We start from the raw sequence: 24,653 nt of genomic DNA, 5'->3' as shown, positions 1-24,653 counted from the left end.
TTTCTTTTTCAGAATTGTGTTATTATAAACACACATGTTAACTGTTTTATCCTATAAATTATCTTTATTTGAACTTTCAAATTCATTTTGGCATCTGATAGAGGAAGGTATGATGAATTTATATAAATAAACACAAAAATTGTCCTAAAAAGACAATTCACTCCTAAGAGTATCCTCAATGCAGAAACTTACCATCTGTCCGATGACCACGTACTGTCTAATCATTATAACTGACAATTTGATTGTAGCTGTTTATATTTAAATTTAATGAAAGATGCTTTTGATATTCAGACTAACACGTAAACTGTACACCTGTAGATAACACTAAGATATTATATTTATATAACATATAAAATGATAAAATGATATTAAATGACATGAATATATGAAAATAGCTAAAAGAATTATATTTAATTCTAATAATATATATATAAACTAGTATATGTCTTAAGGACACCGGGGTGTGCCCCCACTGGTACATTTGAAACAAAAAAGGGGCAATAATTCAAATGTTTACAGTATTAAGGGTGTATAGCCTCAACAAACATTTTAAATGAAAGATTCATTATATACTCTTTGAGCTATGAGAATCACAAACAAAAATCCATTATTTTGGCTATTTCATGGGTCTTAACTATGTAATTAGCGCTAAAACCGCAAGAGGAATGCCACGTGTGCAAGGTCCCATCATGATAAAGTCTCATGCAAGGTTTCATGAATTTACATCAAATACTTTTTGCGCTAGGCACATCATTAGGTGAAAATGTGCATTTTTGACTATTTCAGGGGCCGTAAGTTTGGAAATATGGGGCGGAGCCAGACGAAAAGTAGGAGATGTGCAAGTTCATATCATGATAAAGGACTCATGCAAGGTTTAATCAATTTATATTAAATACATTTTGAGCTAGGCGCGTCACAAACTTTTTCGGACTAACGCACGCACGGACAAGACCAAATCTATATGCACCTACCAATCGTAGTGGGGGCACAAAATCAGGCATAAGAGAGATATTAAATTGCAACAGTTAATAAAGACAGACATAAATGTCATATTAAATTTCAACAATATATAAAAGATAGGCTTGGAATTCATTTTAAATCGCAACAAAGCAAAGACACCTCGTTAAGAGTAAATTGTGAACTTAATCTATATGATTACTGTCTATTGTTTAAATATCATGGTTACCTTATCAGTTTTTACACCATTTGTAGTTTGTAGTCCGGAACATATGACTATTATAAATAATTTTTTTACCGCTCCCTCTTCCAGTTGCAATGTTTTAAATCATCTTCGAGTTATTAGACCGGTGTGCGGTCAGTATATTGTAATTTTCCAGTAGACTTGTTTATGATTTATATTTCACAGAGCATTTACGTTTGGACTTGTGGAAAACGAATTGCTCAGATAATAATTATTTTTCGGGATAAACTTCCCGTGTGACTGAATATATGCCTTTCTTGAGAGGGAGCCTTGTGCACTTTTCTACTGACGAAAATAAGAATCAAAACGACTATTGTATATCAAGATGCCCATGCCAATATGAAAACTGATCAAATCCCCATCTGGCTCACACAACCTCTCGCGTACAGACACTTACATGCGTATACAACACAAAGTTTGAGCTAATCCATATACAAATTAATTAACTGTTATAACATTTTTAATAGATATACATTAGGAGAATATATATTAATGTCTTCGTTTTCGCAGATTTGGTAAATTTTGTCTAAATTTCTTCACAGTGTCTTTTCCTCGAAGCAAATCTGCTGCCTTCTCTGCTACCATTATGACAGGTGCATTAAGATTTCCTGAGGTAACGTTTGGGAATACGGAAGCATCAACTACCCTCAAACCTTTGATACCTTTGACTCTAAGTTCAGGATCGACAACCGCTGTTGGATTATTCACCGACCCCATTTTACAAGTTCCCGATGGGTGGTATACTGTTACAGCAACATGGCGAACCATACATTCCCAATACCCGTCGGAGCGGAATTTATAAGCAGAGCAAAATTTCTTTTCCATCTTGTTTATATCAACACCAAGTTCCTGAAAAGCTTTCGTTCGTGTTAGTTTTTCCCAAATTCGTATTCCGCCTAAAAATGTCTCAACATCGGCTTTGTCAGTCAGATAAGCTGCATCTATTTTAGGGTAATCAAAAGGGTCTGTACTTCTAAGAGTTATACGTCCTTTACTCTTTGGACGAGTCGTACAAATGACAGATGTAATACCGTGTTTACTTCCATCCTTTTCCAAAAACTGCTCTTCCAGGTCGCCGTTAAAGTTAAAAATATTATCCCGCAAAAATAAATTCAAGAAAATCATTTGAATATCGGGGAATGTCTTTCCTTGTTTTGTCTTGTCCAGATGTAAAAAGGCTGATACGTCTAAACCGGATATTGACAAAGGACCATCGCCAAACATATAGTATCTGAGCGCTGTCCACCAACTCGTTACTACATCAGCTGTCAGACTGGAAGGTTTGTTAATATCGCTGAACATCAGCAACATCTGGTGATCTTGTAGATTTTCGCCGACTGGTAGATTGGCTACCAATGGAATATTCATCTGATCTAGATGTTCCTTAGGCCCGACTCCAGACAACATAAGCAGATGAGGAGAGTTAATGGCTCCTGCTGATAAAATAATTTCTTTTCTGGCTTTCACGTATCTTTTCCTACCGTCTTTTATATAGAAAACACCTTCAGCATGTTTATTTGTAATCTGAATTTTGGTAACAAAACTTCTCAGAGAGATGTGTAAATTGTCGCGTCCGTTTGCCCTTCCTAAATATTCTAGGCTAGTACTACTTCGAACTCCGTTTCTTATCGTCTTCTGCACAATGCTGAAACCTTCTTGGTCTTCTCCGTTATAATCTGTTACATTGTATCCCAGCTCTATTCCCGCTCTCAGAAACACGTCTGTTAATTGTGTCAAATATCCATGCGAGACCGCTAAAGGACCACCTTTGCTATGGTACTTAGACGTCACCAACTCGGGTATTTGGATATCTTCTGCCTTTAGAAAGTATGGTAGAACATCTTTATAACTCCATCCCTCATTCCCAGCAGCTGCCCATTCATTGTAGTCAAAAGGACTACCGCGTGTATATTGCATCGCATTCAGAATGCTTGATCCGCCAAGAACTTTGCCCCTAGGCCAGACCCCTCGGTTGTCCTTCAAGCCAACAAGTGACTTAGTTTGTGGCTCTGTGTAAAATTGCCAATCGTACTCTGTCTGTTGAGAAACTGTCCAAACCAAAGGAATATGAAAAGTTTCACTTTCTGCATAATGCCCACCGGCTTCAAGAAGAAGCACTTTAGACTCAGTATCCTCGGAAAGTCTTGCTGCAATGACGGAACCTGCCGAACCACCGCCGATGATGACGTAATCATACACTTCATCGGGAACACCCTCAAATACAGCAAGTTTATTAATGTTCTGGTTTCGGTAAAATTTGTAAGCAAGTGCCGCTAGCAGGATAAATGCTGTGGTTTTCAGGAGAGCCATTTTCCTATCTGAAAAACATTAATATCAGAATTTTACAAACACAAATAATATTTGTTACTAGGATCTTCTTCGTCAACGATCTTGGATTGATGATTACTGTCGGGTCTACTTTTTCCCTGACAATGCTATTCCCTTTGTTGTCTTTCAATATAAGCATTTTTAAAATCAGTTTTAACTTTATTTGAAAACTGACTGTTACTAAACTTTAAGAAAATCTTAGTTGGCATAAAAGCATTATTTCTATGCAGAAATGTTGTAAAGTTACTTAACTGAAAAAATGTTTTCCTAAATTGAGTTTTTGTCTGAATTTTACAATGAGAAAACACATCTTTATGCATAAAATCGCGTTAATTAAAGATGTTTTAAAAATTCAAAACGGTCCGACTGGAACTCTCGCAGACCTTTGGAAAGATGCATACTCTTTAGCTAGGCCATGCAGAATAAAGCTGCAAATTCATGAAGAACCCTGTGATTAACCTTTACCCTGCTAAATTTCTGAAATGGACTGGTCCATCATTTAATTTTAGCTGTACCACTTCTTATTCAAAGGGGTGTTCACTGAAAATGTTCTGACTGAATAGCGGTCTGCGCTGGTCGCACAGGCAAAACCACATGCCACCAGCAGGCTAAAGGTTAAACAATAGACTTTGCTTTTACGACTATTTTTGGTAACATTACTTTGACGTTTACTCGTAAGTATTTTATCGTTTCAGTTTGATCCCGGAGATTCGTCTATCAATATTTTTTAACATTTTATCTATCTATCTATGTATGTATGTATATCTATCATATTGACATAACATTTAGTAAAAATGTTACTTTGGAACACGCTTTTTACTACCCTATTCGTTCCAATATAACATGCAGGACGTTGTGTTTTCATATATTTTCATGCATGCGTAATGCAATGCAATATATCAAGCACAAATGGCTTTATATTTATTGTATAATGTAGTTACTAGTATCATATTTAGAGATGGTTTTCGTGAAGTCTGATTCAGTGCAGTATAACGGTTGTATGCCTAAGAAAGTTTCTTGTATGTTTTCGTATGTAAATACAGCATCTACTCGCTCGCTCATAATTATATTTATATGTCTACCATGTTTACCTTTATACTATATCATTTCTGTTAAGATTTATTGTATTCGCATAGTACAGTGTATGAGTCTCGACAAGTTTGGAGGAAACTTTTTTTGCTTTTCGAAATCGATTATCTATTAGTTTTAATATGATTTGAACTTTAAAAAACCATAGATTCCCATTATGAAAAAGTGCGTGAGGTCTACATTTTTCAAATCAGTCTAGCAAAAAAAAATCAAGCACACGACCCTATCCTTTTTCTTTGCTGAATTTTCTAGGTATATTCTGAAGTTTTGAAAAATCGGAGTTTAATCAAATTCTACATTGTAGAAAAAATTTCGATCCAAACGTGCAGAACTACACCACAGGACTTTAAGGTTCATTAAAACAAGTAACTTATGAAATTATGTTGGGATTTTTTTTTCTGAAAAACAAATCATTTGTGTTAAAACTGATAATTTACAAACAAAAACCATATCAAAAAGGACAAGGCGTCCGTCTGAACATTATTATTGTTATTTATCTGACAAATAGTTGCGTGCATTTTTATACAGTACCTTTCGTGTCATCTTGAAATAAATTTCAGTACAACCATTTAACATAACCGATTACGCACAAAGTACTGTTATTCCTACAAATACGTTTATTTATGATTCCGTAGATACTGGATAGTAATTTTTAACTTTCAAAACATGCAATTCGTGTAAAACATATATAGTTTAAGCAAACGAAAACATACTTACGGCCGATTTATGTAAACAAACGCATATAGTACTGTTTAAAGGTAAACTGCGATGAATATTTGTCTAAGGGTGTATGACAAAATGGCACACACTTTTGCAAGAAGTTATACAGATACGGAACTTTTATAGTATCTGAATCTTTTATAACGTACACGTTCAGTTTTTAAGACTTCGTAAAAAATGATATCAAACAGTCTTCCAGATGATATTTTAATGAGCCAATTCACTTATTTATTGATATATTCTTACTGCATTTTTTACCAGTCACTAGTCAAAATTATTTGACCGAGATCCGAATGTGTTTTTATTTTCACAGCTATTCCACAATTTCCTAAATCCTAAATATTTCCAGAACAAAAAGTATAGTGAATCTAGCCTGATTTAGTATTAATGAGATATAACTGTAAATCAATTTAAAAAATGTATAGCACACATACCGAGATATTATCCGCAAATAAACAACCAATATCCTCTTTGGACTGGCTGTTTCCCAACTGACTAATGGCTTATACAAAAAGAAAGTGAAAATTTGCATTTGAAAACTTTTTTTTTCGTTGTTTTCAAATCAACATAATATCTTATAACCGACCCTTTGAAGCATACTTGCATACTAATAGTATGACAAGGACAATAGGTTGTATAAATTTGACTGAAATAAGCTGTTTTTGGTATCCCATATATCTGTTTATTTTGAATTTTAAAAAGTTCTAGCCTCCTGAATTACTGAACTGTGTACCTTTGCACCTTGGTTGACTTTACAATTGAAACCATATACGTTGTTTTCATTCGATATGTGTGTACCATAAGTATGTCCCTATGTTTTTGTCACGTTTGCTTTTATACACTACCATTATTCTGTCCCGTAAAGATGTACTATATTTGCATTGTACATGTGTCTCTTCAAATTTGGAGGAAATCAGGAAGTCTTATCTTCTTATCTATGAGTCCCGTATGTGGATTAAAAAAATTCTAACAAAAGACATGATGTGTAATGCCTTTACTTTCAGTAAGTAAACAAACCGGGTTATGTTAGAATATTCAATAAGCCCGATGTAATATGGTAGTTTCTTTCGTGACATCATGATATGTTGCTAATCATGTATGACGAGGTACTATGTACAAGTCTGTTATAAAAGTTCTGTTCTGTTCTATGACACATGAAATGTTACCAGTCTCACCTGTGTAAGTCGAATTCATGTTGTTTTTTTTCCCAATGTTTAATAAAAGGCACAACGAGACCAATATGCCTTTACGATGAAATGATAGAGGTTTGTAAATAGAAGTGAAACAGCTGCAAATATCTAGGCTAAAAAGGCTATAATTATATACATCTGTGAGACATAATTTTTGTGTTTGATACATAACTTTGTTATTTGATCGACCTATAAAACCACGTTAATCTTTTGCGTAAAATAGCATTATATTTCTTTTTATGCTTATTTAAAACACGTTATCCTTTTTTCTTACCTGTCAAAAACATAGAATTTTATGCTAACAAAACTTGACTCTTTCCTTTGACTGTTGAACACTTAAACCGTTTGCGAATAAGTAAATGTTTCACACGTTCTTTTCTTTGCTGGAAAAAAATTATTGTTGACATTTTTACCTTAAAGCACTCTTTCTCTTATGTATAATGACAAAACCTTTCCTAACCCTGATAAATATGCTGACAAATAATATGCATTTGTATTCATACGCACAGAGATATACTCGTTCTTTCCGGCTTGAACTATTTATTAAATTACTGGACTGAACACCTTTTTTGACTTGAAGAAACCAAACACGTTGTTTGGCAAATGCGGTAACTTAGATGGGAATTTCTTCTACTTGAGAAATATAAGAAGGGTAAAAACGGAAGTTACGAGTGATATAATTATGATATATGATCTGATCACAAATATGTAATATCTACACTGTTTCATTTTCTTTTGGCTTTTTTTTTTTTCGTTAAGTGTTAAATCGTCTTTAAGCTATTAGAGAGAGGTATTTTATTTGATGAGCAGCAAATGCTCTGGGTTACACGAACGCAAACACGTTTCTTTTTCTTTTCTTTTTTCTTTTTGCATAAAAAGGTATACATTTTTCGAGCTTTATGTCCTTTGTAACAAATTAGGTACCTCAAAGTCATTTAGTGGAATTTGAATGGATTAAAAATTTACAATTACCGTTTACGTTGTGCTTAAATGATAAAATATACCAAGAAGGAAATCTCTCTGAAACCTCTGACATTATCTTTTCTATTCTAGGACTCATGAACTTAGACGCATATGTAAGATTAAGCGCAAATCTAAAGTCCATATATCTATTTTAGACCTTGATTTTATTCTTTCAAACTCTTGTAGACACTCCATGCTTTCTTATCTCACCTCTATATCTATTCAGGTTCTTAAAACGCCAGTCAAGGAAGCGGAAATATATGGTATTCAAACAGATCTTTTTTTATAATTTATCATGTTTTATTCAAAATTACACTTTGACACTCAATCTGACATTGGCAGACTTTTTCTTAAGATATGTTTCATGAATAAAGGTATTGTCTTCATCGATATACCCAGTATTTTTCGGGATAGGTGTGGCATTGAGTCTTAATATTTCAGAAAGTCTGAAATTCCAATTATATGTTATATGTATAAAACACCTGTCAGAAATGTCGTATGCAATTGCAATGAAATTAAAAAAGTGGAAACTCCACAGGTAGCTCAACACGACAAAAATGAGCGTGTTGCAGGGGTTCGGTTTGACTGAGCCTGTTCGTGGACGGTAGTGGAAATGCATGCTACCGTCGACGCCCTATAGCCCCGGGTTGGGCAGAACTCAACATTTACACATGTTACAAGTACAAAAAACAATCTAGAGACATCCGCAGATGTGTTCATACGGAACCTTCAATGATACACTAGTGTGTAATTCCATGATAAGCGGCGTATGGTTATGGGCTGCGGTTACCGCCAAAATTAGTAAATATACAATCTATTCATAAACAAGTCAGTCAGTGCAGTGCATTTCAACGCCGTCTAGTCTAAAACTCCATCCCATCAAATAAATTTGCATTCAACGCATTGTATTTTGAAACCATTTAACACAAAACTTCATTCCATCCACCTAAACATGGAACGGTGCATTGAAAAACTTGTTGCGATGCATCGTACCATGAAATCATCCAACAAAACATGATACCATCCAGCTCAATGTGAAGCCGTTTAACACAACATGAGTACGTGCAGTGTAAACTGAATCGATTTATATGGTCCCCAGCTAAATTAACGGGTTTGCCCTAAACGAGGGCAGAAATTTACAAAGGGAATCTGAGGTAATGGAGCCTGCATATCACAGAAACTGCCAAAAGAGAAAATGAAAAATCAGGCACCATATCCAAAGGGTGATTATACAATAGCCAAAAGCTATTAAAGCGGGAGTATTAGAACCACGCAAGCCGAAATGTTCAAGCTGAAAAACTAAACAGTACCAATAACACAACATAAAAGTCGTGCTGAGCGGTCTGAAAAGATCAAAACGTAACAGTTTTACGGCCGCCACACGGCACAAACAACGCTGCTGTGAAATTGTTTCAGTCGTGAAATGCGTCATGTTATGTTTAAAGCACGCAATATATATATATACGTATTACAAAAAAAAATTGTCAGCAAGGCTACCGTTATTGTGAATTACACAAATAGTTTGCTAAGTCTTATTATCGTAATACAATTTGGTTTTAAAACTCAGAAGTTATTTAAGGTTTCGATGTAGGCCTTGAGAAACAAAAAATCAAACAACACCAATCATAGAAAGAAAAAGTTGTTTGACATGAAAATTGAACAGCATGTAAAACATGTATATTAGTTTACGAATCAAGTGTCAGTATACTGATATAAACTTAGAATTCCGGAAAATGACTGCCTATAGGGGCCCCACTTCCGGGCAGTTAAACGCCTTTAAAAACTCACCATTTTCAAAGAACTGTTACACATGTTCGTTTTGATGCATTTGCAATAGCGTGCGAGTGGTGACATTTCACATAACAAGGTGGAACACAGTTTTCAGCAATTGTTTATTTTTATATCTTTACAAATGGTATTCATTTTCAAAGGGAGACAACTTTTTCCGATTATTTTAAGTAATCGTCGAGAAAAAGTTGTCTCCCTTTGAATATGAATACCATTTGTAAAGAAATAAAGACTTTTTTGACCATACTACTTAATATTCGGCAGATATCTATGTCAAGCTAATGATACCTTTCTCGGTCTTCCTGGAGATTATGTAATCTAACGACAAACTACGGGCTTGCCTTAATTCAAGATGCCTTTACGGGATAAAGTAGTTGTGACGGGTCATTTTGCAGAAGCATAAATTGGCAGACAAATGGAAAACTACACTACCATCCAAATCAATCCAGACCTCTGATCAGAAGCAGAAAGTGTATAAAAAGCAAAACTGACGCTAATTCATCGGAATATATTGCTTCTCTTTACATCATTACATATTTATTTTATTGAATTAGCAAGTACAAACAATGATATTGTAAATTCACAAACCAACACAGTCTTGTCAAAACATGTTTCGCTTTATTTTAAGCTTCTTCAATTGACAATATATGAAATACACAATGATATATGAAATACGGAAATACCAAGTACAGACAATGTGATTCGTTGAGTCTTATAAGAGATAAAACATTGTACAGAATTGTGGTCCGAAATTGCTGTAGAAAATCGCCTTTGAGTGTGTTACGCCTTAACCGTTATATGTTAAATTAAAACAGATTTTTAAAGAATTTTGGTGTGCATGCATTTCATACCATACCCGGCATTCACAACTTAAATGATTTTGACGTTTGCTTTTTCACAAATGATGCTTCTGCTTTACTTTCTGCGTTTGATGTTTTGATGTACTCGCATTTAAGATTCGTATTTGATTAAAATAGATATCAAAGACAATAACTACTAGTAATTAACAATTTTATTTTATGACAGTTAAATAATTCTTCATTAGAACAACTTCCTTTTTATTTAAGTTCGCCAACGTTAATGTTTGTTCAGCTTTTTCATTTATAATCACAAAACAGTCCCCACTTCTTTGTTTGTTTTGGGTTTAACGCCGTTTTTCAACAGTATTTCAGTTATGTAACGGCGGGCAGTGTTCCTGGATTCTGTACTAGTACAAACCTGTTCTCCGCAAGTAACTGCCAACTTCCCCACATGAATCAGAGGTGGAAGACGAATGATTTCAGACTCTTTTATCAAATCGTCACGGAAAACAAACGCCCCGCCCGGGTATCGAACTCACGACCCCGCGATCCGTAGACCGACGCTCTCCCTATTGAGCTAAGCGGGCGGGCTTTCCCCACATTTAACAAATTTAAACTAAAAATGTGCTAGACTCTTTAAAGGTTCTAATATTCCATTTATTTCAAGCACGATCGGATATCTGAATAGAAAACCGATCTTTTTTACGAGGCAGCACGTCCAGTATATGCTATAATGTATGCCATATTCTGTCAAAGAATGCATACTGCTGATAAACAAGTGCTGAAATATGCCATATGATAATTTGACATGACATACTGCAGCTTGTCAATACGTATCGACAGTATTCAGCATGATCGAAAGTCGATTAATTTGATTATTATAATATACATCAAGTACCTTTGCCCAAATCCTCTTTCTATCAGGTATTCGTTTGGTCTATTTGCGGCCTGTCGGGTGGTCTATCTGCGCCACTTTAACACAAACTCTGTACTGTAAGTAGACTAAGGGAAGAAACTACGAAGTAACCATAATTCTAATCCTATACATTTATCCGTCCATTTTTTAGCAACGAACGTGCTGAAGTAACAAAATATACTAAATTGTTACTTGAAAGAAGTCAGAAAATTTATTTCAAATGTCAGTTTATTGAACAAATGTACATACCGGATTTTGTCGGAATGCGACGCTTTTGAGATTTTTATGTAGATATCTTCTTTCTCTCTCCATTTTCGTTTAGACAGACGTCAGACATCAGCATTAATACCAACGACGCTGAAATTATTTTGTTTGGTAGTAATCGGTGATATTAGATATTGCAGTGGTAAATAAATTTACCCTATGTTCCATATAATAATTTAGTACTATTGTACCTACAAGAAAAACTGGCTTCTACAATAGTGTCAGTTTCATTTATATAGCACCAATAACTTACCTGCATGGAAAACACCATAATCAGTTTTCAAGGTTTTATGGCATTTTCAGCATCACGTGTCACTGTGGCAATTTTCCTCCAAAGTAGTTGTCGCGACATAACGTTTAGCCATTTCTCTAGCGAGAGCTTATTTTTGCCCTATTCTACTGTTCTGACTCAAGCAAATAAGAAAATAACACATTGACACTGCAAAATATTAAAAGTTTGAACTCTGTTAGCTATGAATGGGTAATATTTAGACTATGAATAGAATTTTTTTGTGGGAGGTTGGGGGTGGAGGGGGGGGGGGTGGTGCGGGGAGTCAGTGAAGATATTATTTGTTTGGATTTTTGACAAATTTTGCAGCAAGTTGCAATTAAATATTCATTTTCTATCGAATCTGACCAAAATAGCTCATGAACAAATCTCAATTTACCAATGTTGTTATAGGTAATACAGTAGTAAATGAATTTGCTATATGTTCTATATAAAATAAACAAATTTCTGAGACTTGTAACACATGGTCAGGTCCAGTTTAAAAATAATTACTAGCCTTAATATGTTCATAAATGACCTATAAACCACAAAGCACATAAAGGAAAGTAGGGGTCATATATTTTCTATGAGAGTTTTTTTTTGCCGGAAAGGTCAACACTATGGAATACCTTTCAAGCCGACAGTTAAAAGCTGGGTATGAACCCAAGGTTTGTTTACAAATATTCTCCTTGAAAATGCTACCAAAATGTCAAGTATAGGTCCGAAATGAAACAACAAGAGGGTCTTGATGATTCTGGATCGCTAACCTGAGTAATATTAGCTACATGTTTCAAATGTCAAACTGATGCTAAAATATCACGAAAGTAGGTCAGTAGGTCACATTCATGGCCACTGAAAGTCAGTTTTAATATCAGTGTGCAAATCTGTGCATCCAAATTTCCAGGCTGCATCTTAAAAAAACGAGAAAGTAGGTCAGTAGGTCAAGATCACAATCAGGTGATCCCTAATCACTTTGGGTCATCAGGTAATTATAATTAAACAGTCTAGGAAATATGATCTGGTATTTTTCCTATATAACTCATATAAAAAGTTAATCCCGGGGCGGGGGCCTCTTTTCACCCCCAGGGGCATAATTTGAACAGTCTTGTTAGAGATTCACTAAGCAATACTACATACCAAATATCAAAGGCCTAGGCCTTGAACATTCATACAAGAATTTTTTTTCCTATACAAGTCTATGTAAAACTTGGGACCCTCAAGGCAGGGCCCAAGGGGCATCATTTGAACAATTTTGGTAAAGGACCACTAGGCAATGCAACATTCCAGGTGCTGTACACAATAGTTGTTCTCTTTCCATTGTTACAGAAATCAAAGTATTGAAATACTTGAACAAACTCAGTGTTAGTAAAGTCACAGGTCTTGATGGTATTTCATCATGTTTTGTCAAAGATGGAGCATCTATTTATAACTTGTCCACTTACACATGTTATTAATTTGTCTATAATACAAGGAGCTGTGCCAGACGATTTGAAAGCTGCCCGTGTTGTTATTTATATAAAAAGAGTGTTAAAACTGAGTTAGAAAACTACAGACCTGTATCAATTTTATGTATTATTTCTAAAATATTTGAAAGAATTGTATACGACCCACTGGAAAAATTATTTGAGTAAACAGAATTTACTATACGGGTTTCAATCAGGCTTTAGAAGTTCTTTTTCAACGGATACATTTTAATACATCTGTCTGACTATACAAGGTTTAATTTAGATAATGGGAATTATGTTGGCATGGTACTACTTGATTTGCAGAAAGCTTTTGATACAGTTGACCATGCTATCCTTTTAGTCAAACTAAAAACTTTAGGTTTTAGTCCAGATGTTATCAGATGGTTTCAGTCATATCTATCTGGTCGACAACAATGTATAGACATATCTGGCATTCTTTCGTCATCTGCAAATATCACATGTGGTGTGCCCAAAGGCTCCATACTTCGGCCTCTGCTTTTTGGATTTACCTAAATGACATAGAAGGTTTGTAAATAACAAACTTTTATTGTATGCAAATGATTCTGCCATTTTAGTGTCTGGTATATGTAAACTAGAAGTTGAGCGTTTGTTAACCCAGGACCTTGAACGAGTTACTAGCTGGTTAGTTGACAACAAATTGTCATTACACCTACGGAAAACAGAATCTGGTTAAAAAGGATTCTAACCTTCATATAGTATGTAATGGTACGGTGATTACTAGTAAGCACACCGACTCTGTAAAATATTTGGGTGCTATATTGGATCAATGTTTGAGTTATGAGTTATTATGGTTACATCAATCTTTAAAAAAGTAAATGCAAGACTTAAGTTTCTGTACAGAAAGTTTTTATCATTGTACACTAAGAAATTGCTAATCATGTCCTTGATCCAATGTCACTTTGACTAGGCCTGCTTTGTATGGTACTATGGTATTTCTCAGAGTCTGAATTTATTTATATTGTTGGGTTTTGCCGCACCGACACAACTGTAGGTCATATGGCGACTTTGCATTTTGATGGTGGAGGAAGACCCCAGGTGCCCCTCCGTGCATTATTTCATCACGAGGGGCCACCTAGGTAACCCCACCGACCTTCCGTAAGCCAGCTGGATGGCTTCCTCACGTGAAGAATTCAAAGTCACATTGATACAGAGCACTTCTTACAGTTGGGCTGGTTACCTGTTACAAGAAGAGTGGAACAAATCACTCTAAATCATGTTCTTAAAATACATTCAGGTTCTGTCCCTTCTTACACAAATGAGTATTTTACTCGAGCCAGGTCTGTACATTGTCATAATACCATGTTTAGTAAAGGGCCATGATTCAGTATTCCTAAAGTCAAAGGATTTGGCAAAAAGTCATTCTCCTACAACAGTTGTTCTTGGTGGAATTAATTGCCACATAATGTTCAAAATTCTGAAAACATGCAGCACCTTTTTCATAGCTTGTAGTTACATTTGTATTTGTATTTATACTGTGATTCCTTTACTGTGATACTTATTTTAAACTGCTGATAAATTTGCTAGGATATGTCGTCATTCATCCAGGCCCACAATGGAAATAAGGGGATTCACACTCCCCTTTTTATGTCATCCTGGTTATATAAATACATGTCCTGGTACATTTTGCAATTATTGGTATTTTTTTGTTAGTAATGATTCTTAATTGTCTTTCAATATGTTTTAATTCCTAGTCACTGTATATGTGATAGTTGAAATTCTTAATTTTTGTTGTACCATACCATGTATTTTATATACTGAAATAAATCAATCAATACAAAATATCAAAAGCCTATGCCTTCCAGTTTCAAACAAGAAGTCTTTTCCTATATAAGTCTATGTAAAACTTGGGACCCCCTTGGTGGTGCCACTTTTTTCAACCCAGGGGCATAATTTGATCAATCTTGGTAGATGACTAATAGGCAATGCAACATACCAAATATCAAAAGCCTAGGCCTTGCAGTGTCATGCATTTTTTTCCTATATAACTCTAAGTAAAACTTGGGACCCTCGGGGCAGCGCCTTTTTTCACCCCAGGGTAATAATTTGAACAACCATGGTAGAGGACCAAAAGGCAATGCTATATAACAAATATCAAAGGCCTAATTTTAATAATGAACAGCAGATTGTTTTATTCGAGCTATGGCGCCAATCCGGTTACTTTGCATCCCCGAATGTAGTTTAGCCTAACTGGAAAAGCCGGGAAACACAAACAAAATATTAGGACTCCATATCGGTTGGTCAAGTCTACCTTTTCAGTCCAATGGATGGTTCGCTTTCAACCAGACATAATATGTGGGTTTTCCCTGCGAAATATACTAATAAACTTTGATAATGTGGCAGTTGACCTAAATCCAATCGACACTGTTTATTTTCCAATACAGGTAAATCCAATATTTGCTTTACAATAGATCTATGACGGATTATCTTTGAACATCCCTGGACTTATTGGACTCAACTGCCACATTATGAAAGTTTATTAGTAGGTCTAAAGATCACAATATTGACCGTAGCTATGAAGTAATGTAATCTGCCAAATAGTTATCGCGGGAGAAATGTAATCTGCCAAATAGGTATCGCGGGAGAAATGTAATCTGCCAAATAGGTATCGCGGGAGAAATTTTGCCACACACTTCTCTGCTTATGTTGTGTCCAATCCCATTAGCGTGTAAATGGGTTGTGTTATTTAACAAACAAAGATCTTTATACAGTTTGAGCAAATACGTTACAAATAATTGTATTTTCAGGATATGGTGTACATATACTACTTTTTTAAGCACCGGACACTAAATACAAATGAAGCTTGAAACAAGCCAATTTCCTCTCAACTAGCCAAACCATTAATCCATTTGGCCAATATATACAACAGTCCATTACGTGTATGACGAACAATGAATGATGGAAAATGCGTAAACATGACTTATATTTACCACCCATTTGCATTTATGGTAGGTTACCTTTTTCAGAGTCATAATGAAACCAATCTAACTTGTTGAAATCCCCCTAGATATCTTTGTCTACATCTCTTATATAACTAATTCTAAATGTTTGTAAATTTTCACATATTAAGAAAAATGTGTTGTAACAAATATGAAAACAACAAAATCGAGTCACAAAATACACATAAATGTCAACAATTTACAAACGAGTGAGCAAGAAACGTTAGTAACTTTCTGGAATTTTTAACAGCTAATTAAAACTGTACATTTTGACTGGTGAATGAAAACTTCCACTGGTTTCCGATTGGAATAGATAATTCTTAAGGGGTGTGTAGGTGCTCTGAGCTGTATTGTTAGACAGTATAATGCCACTCTGATACGGAGTGATCTCCCGTTAACGAGTCTCCTAGTCAACTCTTCCTCCAGTCCCTTTTTTGGTTATTTCGTATCCCTTGACGATTTCAAAATTGGTCATTTCAACCCCCCCCCCCCCCCCCCCCAACCACACAAACACACACATTTTTCGGTCCCTCCTTTTTTAGTCTTATATTTTTGTCAAAGTTTCCTAGATTGTGATTTATATAATTATGATATAAAATATGTGTTCTCTGAAATATGTTCTACATAAAAACCATGAAAATGTTACTAAATACCCGATCGTATGTAAAAGTCCAGAGTGCATGCACGTTTTATAGCTTAAAGTGTGCATTGACTAATGCGGCCGTGTATCTTTTTTAAAGATACTTCTTGTTTATCATGTCACATCTTGGAATAAATCAAAATTTGGCCTGAAATCTCGCCATATATCTTATCAGTGAAAAGTCAATATCTACACATTTGTATCATTATAAAATGATATTTTACAAATTGGATAAGTGTCGTTAAATGAATGAAATTATGTCTTTACACGAAATTGTATTCTGCAAATCGTCTTATAAAGCTATAATTTGTGACAAATAACCTTCAAACGGACAAATAGACACGAAACTGACACAAAGTACACCCTTTAGATATTTGACGTCACCGAGCGCCCTTGACCTTAAACCGACATGTCATTGACTGAAAGTTGTTTTCTGTACGTCGTCCCATTACAACAAACATTTGTAACAATTTATTTGAAAATCCTTTAAGGCGGTAAAACGTTACAGTTAAGACACTAGTATTTTGTGAGGGATGGACAGACGCACGACCCAAACAAACACTATTGGGCGGAGACATTATACACTGAAGACATTCAAACAAAAAAGGAAACTATGTTCTATAGAGGCAGCTTATAATGAGAAATCTACTTGAAATGTCAGCAAAAGTAAGTTCAGATTCCAACATTCCATGTCTGAATAATCTTATGTAAAATAAAATTGAAGTTTATTACACTGATCATTCTAAATACTCTGTAGGTGTGCATTGACAATGGAATAAAATTGAGCACTGCTCTGAAATATTTGAAAGGTCAGTCACGTGATAAACTGCTGATGTTTCTTTGTTCAGATGCTTAATATATGACTAGCAGTCCATTTACAATAATTTCAGCCTAATCGAAAATTTTGGAAAACTGTTCTAAAAACATATAAGAATTAATTACTAAAGCTGAAAACACGCAGAGTGTCACGTATTCACCAATAAATATACACTTAATTATGGTGTCTGGTATCTAAATGAAATATTGATATGTCACGAATGAATGTAACATGCTTCTGTACTATAGCAGTATGATTATAAAATTAAACCAATTCATGACAAGGTCGTATGTAATATATTTGTTACTAACTTAAAGCAGTTTGAAATATAAGTACGCAACATGTTTTTGTAGCGTTTAATCAAGTATTTTGACAAGATAAGGTTTAATCCCTTAAACGACTGGCTTACAAATATCCTCTCCGGGATATCATTAAGATCATCTAAGTCTAAACCCGGTTTGTTGAAAAAGTACAATAACCAGGGTAAGTTAATCCTAGTTCAGTGGCAGGCTCAATATATTAGTTTAGTGGGACTCAATTTCTTCGGGGGTGGGGCATATCGGGAGATTTAAAGCAAGCATACCTAAAATGGTGTAATCTGAGGTACATTTGAGCATACTTATTTAAGAAAAGAAACTTTCAAAAAAAGACTGTTCGACCGCTAAATGACAGTTACAGATACATGTATATGGTGATCAGAACTGATCTATCAAAAATGTATGTTCCCCGGATTCCAAGTGGTGGTGGTGGTGGTAGGTGGGGGACGCCATGAGCGCACCCCCCACTGAAGTGCAACATTTCAATACATGAATGGATAGCTATATGAGCCGTGCCATGAGAAAACCAACATAGTGGGTGTGCGACCAGCATGGATCCAGACCAGCCTGCGCATCCGCGCAGTCTGGTCAGGCTCCATGCTGTTCGCTTTTAAAGCCTATTGGAATTGGAGAAACTGTTAGCGAACAGCATGGATCCTGACCAGACTGCGCGGATGCGCAGGCTGGTCTGGGTCCATGCTGGTCGCAAAGCCACTATGTTGGTTTTCCCATGGCACGGCTCATATATGCATTTATAGTTGACGTTGTTTAGTTCAGCAGAATTCAAAATATATGTAATTGGATTACTTAACATTACATTTTTTATGTGGGTTCGAGCCTCACTCGGGGCGTTGAATTCTTCATGTGAGGAAGCCATCCAGCTGGCTTACGGAAAGTCGGTGGTTCTACCAAGGTCCCCGCTCGTGATAAAAAAATGCACGGAGGGGCACCTGGGGTCTTCCTCCACCATTAAAGCTGGAAAGTCGCCATATGACCTATCATGTGTCGGTGCGACGTTAAATCCAAAAAAAAAAGTGTCGTGAAGGAACATCTTGGCTTACATGTATTATGTTGTAGGCAATGTTTAGCGGTAGTTGTGCTCACCAGGCCTTATGTTCAAAAACATGTTTCGGTCTCAATTGAGTTTAAGATTAAACTTTTGGCAGCAAAGTTTATTAGAACTTCATATTTGAATTCCATCGGGGACTGTCATCAGTTTAATATTAATTTTTTTAAACTCTTAATTTATTATGATACTCAGCTGAAATTAGAAATATTTTTTAACATGAGGTGGATATCTATCCAAATAAGAAAGAAGTATGTTTTGTGTTTTATTCGCAATATACCATCATTAATACAATATACCATCATTAATATATATATCAAGGCTAGATATGTAACACACTTTACATCTAGAATGTAATAAGAGGTGATTTTAATTGGCCTATACGTAGAATTAGTGTCACATTATTTTGTGGGTGATAAAGACAGGCATAAAAACAGCGAAAAAGTCTTATCCATTGAGAAGAATTTTATCCATTGTGTAATTGAACGAATGACTCCAACCAAGCGAGGAAATTCAGTGAATGTCATAATAAATTAAGAATGAATTCAACTGTTAGTACTTCTGTCTTTAAATATCATAACTCTACGAGATCCTTCAGTCACAAACACTTTGTTCTCACTGGAATCATACACAATTCCCATTGGATTTTCTAATTGGTCCTTTTTTCCTAAAACCACGCCTATTCTTTCACCATCACATGACACTTTATGCACGTTGCTTGACTCACATCCAACTATAAATAGATTTCCCAAATTATCTAAAGATAAACCTTTTGGAATTTGTAGATGACTACACATGTACCTGTAAATCTCTTTTATGGAAGTCATTGTTGAATGTTTCAAATCGAAGCAAACGACAACACCTTTAAGTCCGTCAGAAACAATTAACCTTTGACCTTGAGTGTCCACGGTTATGTAGTCAGCAAAGCCGAATAGTTCTTTACCATCGTCGTCATCCTTGAACACTTTCTGCACGGAACCCTGGTAATCCAAAATTTCAATCTGCCAGATATGTTTATCGATCCTTAAACTAACTGCCAGGCCGTCGACGAAACTTCCGATACCATAGCACATCCCTTCTGTCGGAATTTCTTTCAGCAGAACCAATTTGTTTTCTTTCAGTTGGAAATGATATATTTTCGACTCAAACGGAAGAGTCACAAACACGTCCGTCTCATTCACAGCGGACGAACACACTTCATACGGCGGCGTTGTCGTATCGACATAATCCAAAAGTTTCAGCATCTTCCAGTCGTAATATTTAACATGGTGACCGAGGTAATCCGCAACCACAATTTTCCCGCCATTCATGCACGTGATACCACTGAAACTACACCTGTCGTCACGATCTATATTCACTTCTACATCAAGAAAAGGCACTAGATGCTGTATATGTTGGTGTTTATGATGCGCGTGAAGTTTACGTTTAGAATTCTTTCCACCCATATTTTAACTGATCAAACATTTATCTAAACAAAATTCATTATGTCTACATAACTAAATATACATTTATATGGAATAAGTATGTTTATAATTCACCGCTGTGCAATTCACAAGTTAATCATCCGCTGTGCAAATCTCTGTGTTCAAAGCAAATTCCATGCATAAAATACTTAAGTTTGTAGACTGATAAATGCCGACAAATCTTCTCTGTATCTACACAACAATATCTAATTTGCTTAATTAACGTGCCCTTTGAAGCTAATTAAGTGCACATTGTACTGCTCAGGCAAATCCATAGATATTCGCAAACATAGACAGAGCTCATGTATTATTCAAAAATTGTGTTTCCTGATAGAATGCAATAGATATTATCAAGAGCTTTGATTAATCCCTTCATATGATATGTCCATATTCATTACGATTCTGGCTATCACGTAAGTGTTTGTGTAAGTTAATACACAGGAAGCTATTAAAAGTATATGATAACAAATAACGATATACACGAAATTTTACATCCTGTGTATAGAATATTCCTGAACATTCACAGCCATTGAATATATATTAACTTCCGATTCTTGCACGAAATCGACGTTAATTTGAATTTATTCGGCGTTTGCGTGAGAACTTCACCTTTATGGGCTATATAATATTTTCTCAAAATAAACCGTCAATTTTCCGTAGGGCTTAATACACTTAATGATATTTTCTTTTTCGCAAGGTACATTAACAAACCTGAATAAAGGAACTAATTCTTTGTGAAAATATGGTATATGATAAAGGGCTAGACAATTTTGAGCGGCAACATTATTTATTCTGTGCATTGTCACACAGGTTTAACAATTGGATGCCCGCTTTAAAAGTATCAAAATACATGGATTTCCATTAGTGAAATGACACAGAGGAATAAGCAAGCGGTCATGTTCAACTCCGTAAACCGATTTTGTTTTGAGATCGTTATTTTCGTTGTTAAATCAGCGATAAAATCTAGCTGATATGTATAATGGCAAATATTTCTGGCTGTGGTTCGCAAACAGGCTAAATGTCGAGAAAAATATCTGATTGTCTAGAGTAAATGTTTGCATTTTTTCCAGTAAGAAAAATATCTTAATATAAATAATTGCTCAGGGCGCTCATAGCTGCCCCTGTCACCAGTTAAGTTATTTTTCTTTCAATATTAAATGGGTATAAAGTTAATACTAGTATTTGCGTTTTCACATATTTAAGTGCTTCACTCGGGAAAAAAATATTCATCATTCTCCCTGATCAGGCAAAGGTATTTTTTCCATAAAACATGGATTTAATATCTAGCTAAGATTCGCGTTTCCACAAAATTAAGTGGTAAACGCTAAAAGATCCATGTTACCAGTTACGACAATCGAAATACGCTGTGTTTTTGGATAGCTATTAAGTAACACATATACAATGTACTTGCATTAACAGTATATACAGTTAATAGTTCCGGAATATGTCCATAGTATTCCGATTGTCGGAATATGCTCATAGTATTCCAAATGTCCCACAACTGGTATAACAGGAATCTTTTCACTTTAACCACTAATATTATAAGAAAATACCAATTTTAGCTATGTGAGTTATCTAATACGCGAATAAAAACAAAAAATATATTCCGATTCACGTTTGGCGCTTAGTTATTTGAAACAAGAGGGCAAAGGTGGCCCTAGGTCGCACACCAGAGTAACACACCATAACAGTGTAAACATGTTTGACCTAATGACTAAGTTTTTCACGTCACAAGTCCCACTTGCAAACTTGTCCGAGTTTTACGGAGATAAACATTCTGACAAAGTTTCATAAAGATTAGAGTGAAAATGTGGCCTATAGAGTGTAAACAAGGTTTTTCTTACATTTGGCCTAGTGACCTAGTTTTTTAACTAACCGGGCCCAATTTTTAAATCATCCGAAATTTCATGGAGACAGATATTCTGGTCAATTTTCATTAAGATTGGACCAAAACTGTGTTCTAAGTGTAAACAAGCATTTTCTTTGATTTGAACAAGTGATCTAGTTTTTGACACCACATGACCCAGATTAAAATATGTCCATGATTTTATGAAAGCAAACACTCTAACAAAGATTCGTGAAGATTGGAGCAAAAAAGTGGCCTCTAGAGTGTAAACAATCTTTTCCTTTGACTTTACATAGTGACCTAGTTTTTGATCCTACATAATCCAGATTCAAAATCTTACAAGACTTTATTATACCAAACATTCTGACCAAGTTTTATGAAGATTGAATTACCCTAGAGTGTTTGATTTGACCTGGTGATCTAGTTTTTGACCCCACGTAACCCAGATAAAAAAAATTTCGACATTTCATAGAGACAAATATTTTGACCAAGTTTGATGCACATCAGATGAAAAATGCAGCCCATATTGTATAACCAAAGTTTATCTTTGATTTGACCAGGTGACCTAGTTTTTTTTTTTATCCCAGATGACCCATATTCAAATCTGACTCAGATTTCATCAAGAAGATCATTCTGATCAAACTTCACGAATATCCATTTAAAATTGCAGCCCCTGTCGCACACAGAATTTTTTTTATGATTTGACCGGGTGACCTATATTTGAACCCAGATAACCCATATTCGAATTTGACCTAGAGTTCATCAAGACAAACATTCTAACCAAATCTCACGAGTTTCAAACTTAAAGTGTGGTCTCTAGACTGTTAAAAAGATTTTCCTTTGATCTGACCTAGTGACCTATTTTTTAACCTCACATAACCCAGATTCAAATTTGGCCTAAAGATCATCAAGATTAACACTCTGACCAAGTTTCATTAAGATAGAGTCATAAATGTGGTCTCTAGAATGTTAACAATCTGTTCCTTTGATTTGACCCGGTGACCTAGTTTTTGACCCCACATAATCTAGATTCAAGCTTGACCAGTAGGTCATAAAGGCGAATTTAGGACATCTTTTTAAAAAGATACAAGTTATATCCTATAAAATAAATGTGTTTTAAAATTCCTGCTTTATACCCCAGTCACATATACGGCGCGGATAGTTACGTTTAACCACGGATAGAAACGTAGTAAACCGTGTCAATCCGTACCTGTACCGTACTTTAAAGTAGTAATCCGTATCAATCCGAGCCAATCCGTACCAATTCGTACGGCTCAGGTACGGATCAATACGAATTACTACATTTTGTTCCGTAGCTAGACGTGGCTGTCCGCGCCGTATGTGTGACTGGGGTATAAGAGAGAGCTTAGAATGAAACTTATAAACGTCTGTGAAACAGGCCGATGGTTATATTACGGCAGCAATATAATGGCACCATTGACAGGGATTTTTGTTTGTTTTAGACTTTTAGAAAAAAAAAATTTTAAAGGGGCATGCCTCCAGATTTATGCCAACATTTTCGAAATCAAGTGAGTGCTTTAATTAGAAAGCCGGTTTTGTCAGTAATTCATTGAAATCCAGTAGTATCCATTTATTGGAACAGTAAAATATGCGGATAAAGCGTTAGTCATGCAAGAGTAATGTGACGTGAAATACCTGGTAAAAAATCAACTTGAATGATAATGATGTATGATTTTTTTAAGTTAATATGTGTTGTTTCCGTTTTTGAGGTATGTCTCTTTAATTGAATAAAGATTATAAATTCCATATAACGTTCATTTGGAAGCATAGAATGCAACCAAGCAAAACAATAGCAGAATTGATTTGTCTGAGTCTGTTCATGAGAGGTGTTGGAAAGTGCAACACCCCTCAAGCCCCCTAGCACCGGCTTAAGGGGAACTCTATCACAAAGATATTGAATGGACTCAATGATCCCAAAGGAACAGAAACTATAACAACACTGAAACATTGCTGTTGTGATAATTAATAAAATATTAAAATATGTATGAAGATCCTTTGGAAGCATAGAATGCAACAAAGCAAAGAAACAGACTCGGTTTGATCGAGTCTGTTCATGAGAGGTAATGGAAAGTGCAACATACCTCATGCCCCCTAGCACCGGCTTAAGCGGAATTCTATGACATATTGAATGGGCTCCATGATCCCAAAGAAGTCAGCTGTGACGTTTGGAACATTCTTGTACACCATGGCGTAGTTCCACTTCGTTCCTGCAATATATCGGGGAATAATATTCGTCAAAGCAACAGGTTATAAACAGCAACAATATCTGATGTACCGTTACCTTTTCGTGCAGAATCCATGTCAGAGGACCTCATCACTCCCTTATATGGCAGGTACAGATTTTCCGCGGCCTTAACTCATACATCTTATTCCAGTTTTACAATTCAACTATGCAACATGAGACACAATATTAGATGAAATGCGCATATCATATAAAATAGATTGAGAAATACCAAAGTCAAACGAGCTGTTATGAGAAAATCAGGGTCAATATAAAACAATCGAGGCCAATACGGAAAAATAGGACCAACAC

General features: G+C 35.4%; 2 protein-coding genes across 3 annotated transcripts; both read right to left on the bottom strand.

The window, feature by feature from the left end:
* Positions 1-868: 868 nt before the first annotated feature.
* LOC123556882 (glucose dehydrogenase [FAD, quinone]-like) lies at positions 869-5,918 on the bottom strand. Of its 2 annotated transcripts, none has more exons than XM_053525091.1 (2): positions 5,773-5,918; positions 869-3,519 (listed from the first exon to the last, which is right to left on the bottom strand). In XM_053525091.1, exon 2 carries the CDS (start codon positions 3,509-3,511, stop codon positions 1,691-1,693), a length of 1,821 nt encoding a protein of 606 aa, XP_053381066.1. In that variant the 5' UTR covers positions 3,512-3,519; positions 5,773-5,918; the 3' UTR covers positions 869-1,690. The 2 variants fall into 2 exon arrangements, with proteins under 2 accessions (XP_053381066.1, XP_045203916.2); XM_045347981.2 differs by lacking the exon at positions 5,773-5,918 and adding an exon at positions 5,336-5,658.
* A 13,417-nt stretch (positions 5,919-19,335) lies between these two features.
* Positions 19,336-20,235, bottom strand: LOC123556816 (uncharacterized). Its single transcript, XM_045347860.2, has one exon. The coding sequence runs from the start codon at positions 20,233-20,235 to the stop codon at positions 19,336-19,338; it is 900 nt and encodes a 299-aa protein (XP_045203795.2).
* Positions 20,236-24,653: the final 4,418 nt, after the last annotated feature.

The sequence above is a fragment of the Mercenaria mercenaria genome, chromosome 15 (genome assembly GCF_021730395.1).
Source record: "Mercenaria mercenaria strain notata chromosome 15, MADL_Memer_1, whole genome shotgun sequence".
Taxonomy (NCBI): Eukaryota; Metazoa; Mollusca; class Bivalvia; order Venerida; family Veneridae; genus Mercenaria; species Mercenaria mercenaria.
Note: the sequence above shows the minus strand (reverse complement) of the source record. Positions and strands in the feature narration are given on the sequence as shown.